We start from the raw sequence: 8151 nt of genomic DNA, 5'->3' as shown, positions 1-8151 counted from the left end.
TTGAGGGTGAGACTCTAGGACATAGCAAATAACTGCATTCCCCCGATATTCTACTTCTGTTTTGATATCATCTAGTTCAATTTCATCAAAAGCTGACTCACCGTGAGATTTAGGTTACACATACTCCAATTATGTCCCATACTGAGATCTTCCTCCCCTGCAATTATGTCGCCTCTTCTATTTCATCAGCCCATAATTTCCTTCCATTGTTCACTTGCATAGATTGATCGCTGGTCATAGAGGCTTGCACCTCATTCCACAATTAAATTGCTTTGATTTGCTTGAGATTCTCATTCTCGTTGCTTTTCGCTACTGTTCCATTGAAATTAGGGCTCAATTGCGTTTCACTCGGCGTTTCTTTATCTAACTACTTTGTCTTTTGTTCCTCGCTAAGCATTGCTTTGAGAAGCAACTGATTCTCTCGCCATTAAAGCTTTCTGAGATGAGATACGAGTTCTCTTACCCATGGTAGGCACAAATTAAACTAACTTGCACCGAGAAAGAAGATAGGTCATTCAAAAACTAAGTAATAATTGTTAATAATTAAAATTACAATAAATTCTTGAGAATAGAATTTTAAGAGATTATAGAAAGTGTTTTGCATTATCAAACTAGGGGTTCTTCACCTTTCACGAGCAAGTCAGATGCTAAGAGTTATATTTGATAGACAAAATTAGACTATTCACAAAGATAAACGATTATTTTGGCAAAAACTATATTTTTATTATCGGATTGTGAGAAACGATTGGTGCAAACTTGTAAATGACCAAAAGAAAGTAGAAAATTAAAATTTTGAAAAGAAGAATTAACTTAAATAGTCGCTGATCAAACCACTTAAACTAAAAAATAATTGATAAATATATAATGTAAGTATAATTTATGTATAATATGCGTATACAACAGTAACAACAACAACCTAGTGTAATCCCACAAGTGGGGTTTGGGGGGTAGAATGTACGCAGCCTTATCCCTACCCTATAAGGGCAGAGAGGCCATTCCCGATAGACCCTCGGCTAAATAAAAGACGGAAGAAGCACTAATAACAAGACAATATATTTAGAAAGCTCAAGCCAAGATAGCAATATAGACTACGAAAGAAGTACATATAGCAAGTATCAATAATACAAAGGTATGTAGTGATAGCAAACTAAGGAAGTACTGGTGGCATGTAATAATAGTACACGATATGTGATAATAGCAAACTAAGAAAAAGAGAGTACCATACTAACACTAATACTATTAAAATAATGAAAACAAAGAGAAATGCTCGGCTACTCACTAACCTTATATCATAATCCTCAACCTCCACACCCTTCTATCAAAAATCATGTCTTCGGTCAGCACAAGCTGCGCCATGTCCCGCCTAATCATTTCTCCCCAAGACTTTTCTAGCCTACCTTTACCCTTCCTCTTAACCCCAAGGCTAACCTCTCACACCTCCTTAGTGAGTCATTTGTGCTTCTCCTTATAATCATGTACAATTAATATGTACCAGCAAAAAAAAGTAAATAATGAATATGAGGCTATTTATGTAAAGATTCCAAAAAGAAATCAAATTAGGGCACTGGAAACCAAAAGAACCGACCCGGACCATCGGGCCCAAGAACCAAGTTAGGGCAATACTATCGTATATATAAAATCTAGGGTTTTAGATATCTCCTCCTTTCTCTCTCACTGCATACATCGCTACTGCCTCACTCTTTGCCCCAAGAGACAGAGCCAGCTAACCATGGCGGACAAGGCAGTCACTATTCGTACCCGCAAGTTCATGACCAACAGGCTTCTCGCCAGGAAGCAATTCGTAAGCCTTAGCAATATTTTTTCCGCATATCTACTAATTTTTCATTGCTTAGTTGAATACTTTAAGATCTGATGTTAGGTATAAACCCAGTAAAAATATATTATTGCATTTATTGTCTGTTGGAATCAATGAGTTAATCATTAAATGTTAGAATAGTATATACTCACAGGCTATACCAACTAGTGGGAAATAAAGCTTAGTCATGTTGATACGCTTGCGTTGGGTCGTGATTTGTTTGCCAGTAGAAAATGTAGAGAAACTTGTTGGTTTATTACTCCCTCCATCCAAATTTATGTGATGATGTTGACTGAGCTCAGAGTTTAAGAAAGAAGGAAAAACTTTTGAAACTTGTAGTCTAAAACAAGCCAAGCTATAGATACTTGTGTTATAAAATCTCATTAATGGTAAAATGAATTTTTTAAAGTTAAAATTGTTTCTAAATAATGGAAGGCGTCCAACTGTAGAACATATAGTTAGTGTTTATAGCCTAACTAGCTAGTTTTGGATTGAAGCAATGTTGTAGTACTTAGTATTGCTGCTTTCTGTGCATTTGAAGTGATAATAAATATTTCTACTTTTGTAGATTATTGATGTACTTCATCCTGGAAGGGCCAATGTCTCAAAGGTAAGTATTTGATTTTGTTGATGCTCCTTATGTGATTTTATATTTCATGGTTTGAGATAATCTTTTGGGATGCGGCTGATTAATGTCTATTGCTTATGTGAAGGCTGAGCTGAAGGAGAAGTTGGCTAGGATGTATGAGGTGAAGGACCCAAATGCTATTTTTGTTTTCAAGTTCCGTACACACTTTGGAGGTGGGAAATCAACAGGATTTGGTCTGATTTATGATTCTGTTGAAAATGCCAAGAAATATGAGCCCAAGTATAGGCTCATCAGGGTAAGTTATTCTTTTACATTTTGAGTGCCTGAGATTTTCTTTGCTCATTATGTGTTTCATGTCTGGTTTAATGTTGTTGATAAATTCCTAAGAGGAAGATATTCTTTTTGGCTCTTCTTATGTTTTCTTCCTCTAGTGAATAAACACTTTGATCAGTTTAATAAACAGAACAGCATTATGACTGCGTACATCTAAGGATGCCTACTGAGATTGCCCATGTACTATGACCATTTTAACTTTTGTTTTTCACATGTCAATTGGTTTCGTTTACAGTTTACTTAAATTCTTTTTAGAGCTGTCCATACATTATATTCTTCTTTGGGTACGCTGAAGCTTTCAGGAAAATTCTTCTGGTCAAAGTAGGAAAAGAGAACTATCTAAATTTCTGGCTATCAAATCACACTGTTATTTTGCTGTGTTCAATTAAATAATTGTGAATTACTGTATCTGGTTTGGAGTTCAGGTAATAAAGTTGGTTCCATGTGAATTAAATACGATGTTGAAATCCTTCATTTGGTGAAACCGTATCAGATTTTTTTACTGCAAGTTAAGTAGGACAAATGATTTGAAGAGAGAACTACATAAAGTCTGTGACCAGCTTGTAGAAAATTGAATAGGAAGAAAGCAGACTTGGTCACTACAGTTTTTTAATGCCTTGGATAGTTTGTTGTGTTTATCTAGTTCTGTCAGGATCACTTAACCTAGTGCTTTGCTTCCCCCCGCCCCCCCCTAAATAAAAGTGGAATGTGGTTTTTACTGTCTGTTGAAATGCAGAACTTTTGCTCTTGCCTGTTAGTGGAAGTCCTCGCTCACCTTTTCTACTTGGGTTCTCATCTTTAGTTCAATGCTTTTGTATTGCAGAATGGGCTCGACACCAAGGTTGAGAAGTCTAGGAAACAAATGAAGGAAAGGAAGAACAGGGCCAAGAAGGTCCGAGGTGTAAAGAAGGTGTGTCATCATTACTGTTTTAGGTCTTTGTTCTATTTTCAGTATCATGTTTTTCACCAAATTGATTTGTTGCTATTTCTTTGATGCAGACCAAGGCTGGTGATGCTAAGAAGAAATAAGTCTTATGCAAACAAAAAATCTCATTTTGGGATTCTTTTGGTGGCGTATGTGTTTTTCTTTTGGTGTTGAGCCATAATTTACTGTTGATTTTGACTTTGATTTTGGGGCAATTCAGCTGTCTTCTCATAGGGATATCATGGAGGGTTTAGAGTACTTGAGATTTCTTATTAATTAGTGTTACTTGTTACTGTTATTTTAGTAGAGCTTTTTTCCGCACCAGAAGTTTTGTTTGGATTAACTTTTGAATGACAAATCTTCAATATATTGGTTGTTCCGCCTTTATGATTGTCTTTTGCCGATTGCAATCTTTTGGCTGTTCTGCCCTAATTGTTTGTCTTTTGCTGGTAGCAATCTATTGGTGCATCATGCGCTGGTTGAGTAATTCATTGTCCACCAGCACAACTGTTGATAATCTTTCTTACTATGATTGGAGTAGATGAGCTCATACTAGGGGTGGGCAAACGTGCGGATCAGATAAGATATGGATGGGTCAAGATGTGTAATATAAAAATGGATAAATTATTTGATCCTATCCATATTTATTATAGATAGAAAATGGGATAACTTGAGGATCCATGATATGATATTCATAGCTTCTTGAATGAGCATTTTTCGGACAATTTTTAGTTTTAGTAACTTGAGGGACTTTAAATTTGAGTTTTTACAAATATAAAAATTAAATCATTAGTTATCTGTTGATTGTTTATTTTTTAAGTGCATATTATAGATTTTATCTATATTTTATCCATTTTTAAAAAGTTTATTATTCAACTTACTTTTTTAGTGGATAACATGGATGTATAACTGTTTTTTTTATTATTTTGCCACCACTAGAAGCTCCTATGCTTTTGCCACTTAGCCATCCTTCAGCTTTGAACAGCGTGGAAATGAAATAGGTGCAGAATTTCAGTTGGGTTTATGTGCTTTATACCATACTTTCGTTACCTTTGTAAGGAAGGAGATTACTACCAAGTCTTTTTCATGAAAATACAAAATTAGGTAGGATCAGCTTTCTTCCATATTTAGCTAGTTCATTGCTTATTTGAATATATGTGATTGTACCTTCACATCCCTCAACTTAATTAATGTTTCCTCTACTTAACATGTTAATAACCTCTTTTGAGTCAGTTTCAATTTGAGATATTATATGTTAACAAACAATGAAATCTCACTATCAATCTTAAGTGCATTAGTTTCGATTTTCACCATCGGTGTTAGTTGTAAAGGGAATATTTTTGGTAGACCCAAAAATCCCTTCCCCATTATAACTCTTCCAGAAAATTTTTTATTTTAGAAATTATTAAAAGACGCACATGAGTGGTGTAGCGTGCATTACTAAACTTCTAACTATACATTCTCTTAATATTTTATGGTTAGTCTTATCGTCTTTTTCCTCTTCATAGGTGTAAGTGTTATCACTTAAAGATATTGAAGAATAACATGGTTTTTCCTTCCCCATTATTACTGTATTATTAGAAGTTCTTTGATTCTGGTAATTATTAAAAGACCCCATGGATAATACAGCCAGCAACTAAACTTCTAGCGATACTCTATTTTCTTGATATTTTACGGTTAGTCTTATCGTCCTTTCCCCCCTTCCGTAGGTGTAAGTGTTATCACTTAAAAGATATTGACGAATAACACTCCTTTTTACCCCTATTTTCTTGAGGAGACCTAAAAAATAAAATGTTACAAGTCGTGTGAGGTATGATAAAGATTAGGGGTGGGCATAGTTTATTCAGATTTTTGGTTTGGATTTTCGGATTACAGATTGGATTATCGATGTGATTTTAAAAATTTTTGAATTTCGAATTAGATATTGAATTTGGTACTTCGAATTTTTGGATATCTGAAAATCCGAAATTTTATACTTTATATTTAGTCAATTATCCATATGCTAATAGTAATAAGTTCAACACCATACCTATTAGATATTCAATATTAATTAGTAAGTTTAATACTTTCGATTTGGATATGGTTTTACTATAACTACTTATATGCCGTATTAATGTCTGTGTTGCATTTCTTTGATAATAGTTTCATTACTTGAATACTTTATTTGGATGATTACGGTGAGGATGTGGAACTTTTCAGGCAATTTAACATGAGTAGTTCATTTGGATATTTATTTTTGTAAAAAGAAAAATATCTCAACTTATAATCTTAAAATCGAAAATCTAAAATATCCAAACCGATTAATCCAAAATCGAACTTAAATCTGATCCAACTCGAGCTTATTTGGATTAGATTTGGATTGTCATTTATTCAATCCGTAAATCAAAAATTCAAACGGAAATTTTTATATTCAATCCGAACTGTCCAAACACCCGCCCCCAATAAAGATCTTCATCCTTAACAGAAATCTCAATCCAAATATCGAATACTTAGAAGAGAAAAAAGGGAAATAGCCGACAAGAAAGTAGTTAGCCGTACAGAGATGCTAATTTTATTTTAAACGTGAAAAACATTCTATATGTAGGTTGGATTAAAGCAACTCACATCCTATTTGAACTAAAGCAAGGTTAAACTTAAACAATTTCTTGTCAACTTTTAATTAGTTAAACCGAATGAACATTGTGAGATCATTTCAAAACTGAGCATAAAAAAAATAGGAGTCTTCTTTTCTCAAACAAAAAGAAGCATAGGTTGGATTTTGAATTTAAGGAGGAAAAAAAATGAAATCGCATCAATCCAAGCCAAAAAATTTGTGTTTTCTGTTCATAGAGTTTTACTACTTGATTTAATTATTGTCAATATTTTTAATATGAATTCTTATTGAAATTTAACACTTTCGTTTTTTATATTTTATATTCCAGAAAAAAGACTAGACTAAAGTCAGATGTGAGGCCTAAACAGCTTATCCACCCTATATTAAGGTACAAATTTGATTCTCTGCCCCTTTCCATTTGTCGTCTAACTAAATAATGCATGGAAAAAGAATTTTTATTTACGAGATTCGACCTCGTCACGTGGTCTAATATATACATTACCTGGTACGTTCTTATTACTAGATCAAAAACTTTGGGACATAAGAAAAAATATTAAATTGAATGTATATTTTTGAAAGTGATTTTTTTTTTCCAAGTAAAAATTTTATTTGAAAATTGGAGTTGTGTTTGGACATGAATATAATTTTGGGTTGTTTTGGAGTTTTTGTGAGTGATCTAAAGTGAAACTTCTGAAAAAATAGTTTTTGAATTTTTTTATTTTTTTTTTGAAAAATTCCGAAATTCATCTTCAAGTGAATATGGCATTTCGAAAAAAAAAAGAATTTTTTTTGAATTTTTTTTATATAGCCAAACGGACCCTAAAAAAAGGGTAAGAAACAATAATCAAATGTGAACGAGGTATTATCACTTTTAGCCCGCGTCAAAAACTATTTGTATTCGGTAGCAAAAAATATGTATATATATAATTTTTGTATATATAACATAAAATATATCTATATCTATATTATTATAAAAGCACGAATGTTAAAACGCTAAATGTTGAACGACTAAAATATCCTGAAAATGTTAATTGACTTTTATGTCCTTGAAAAACTAACGTACAAATAAGTTTATATAGGATAAAATTGTAATTGCTTTTAAATTTTAATAGCATGATTGCACTAGAATTTTGACTTCTACAAAAACTACCATTCCGAACATTAACATTAAGCCAACTTTAAAACTATTTTTGGGACTTTGAAACCAAATAGATCTCTTCGTAATTTTATTCCCATAAGAACTAAGCAATTAACCTTTTATCAAAAAATAGGAATTCTTAGTGCTATTTGCTAGGTTGAGGTACCAAGTTTCAAGATGTATTTTTTTTCTCCCCTTTTTTTTTTGGATTGCAGTTGAAAAATATTTTATAATTGGATTCCAATTGATCATATCGCTACCAGTAATGTATTTAATATTTAGACTAAAAATATTATATGGAAGAGAAAGTAATGGTTTTCGAGGTGAACCATCAAGTACTACTAATAGTTTCAAATTTTATGAGAATATAGACAATAAATACATATATGATAGAATTATACTTATGACATCAAATAAAAATTATTCAGCTAATAGAAATTATGAAAACAAAAATAAATCCAACATTCAACGATTTTTTTCATCATTTCGAAAACGGAGAAAATCACACAATAAGAGAATTATTAAGAAGAATTGGTTGTCAAGCCCAATGATGTTAGTGATGAAGGTTGCTAAATAAATAAAGTATTTTATATCATCAAATAATAATGCGAGTTATGCAAAATACATGATGAAAAAAGTAATCTTAGCTAACACAATATGTCGATCAATTAAATGAGATATTGATTGTCAAGATGATACGAGCAACTATTGTACTATTACTAGGAAGATACTTAAATACTTTGCAACAAATGACCCG

At 32.4% G+C, this 8151-nt stretch overlaps 1 protein-coding gene across 1 annotated transcript; it reads left to right on the top strand.

The window, feature by feature from the left end:
• The first annotated feature begins 1645 nt into the window (after positions 1-1645).
• On the top strand, positions 1646-4050 carry LOC104116093 (small ribosomal subunit protein eS24z). The gene is made up of 5 exons (XM_009626889.4): positions 1646-1801; positions 2385-2426; positions 2530-2700; positions 3562-3648; positions 3738-4050. Exons 1-5 carry the CDS (start codon positions 1730-1732, stop codon positions 3765-3767), a joined length of 402 nt encoding a protein of 133 aa, XP_009625184.1. The 5' UTR covers positions 1646-1729; the 3' UTR covers positions 3768-4050.
• Positions 4051-8151: the final 4101 nt, after the last annotated feature.

This window comes from Nicotiana tomentosiformis, chromosome 1 (assembly GCF_000390325.3).
Source record: "Nicotiana tomentosiformis chromosome 1, ASM39032v3, whole genome shotgun sequence".
Lineage (NCBI taxonomy): Eukaryota > Viridiplantae > Streptophyta > Magnoliopsida > Solanales > Solanaceae > Nicotiana > Nicotiana tomentosiformis.
This window is presented reverse-complemented; position numbering and strand designations above follow the sequence as displayed.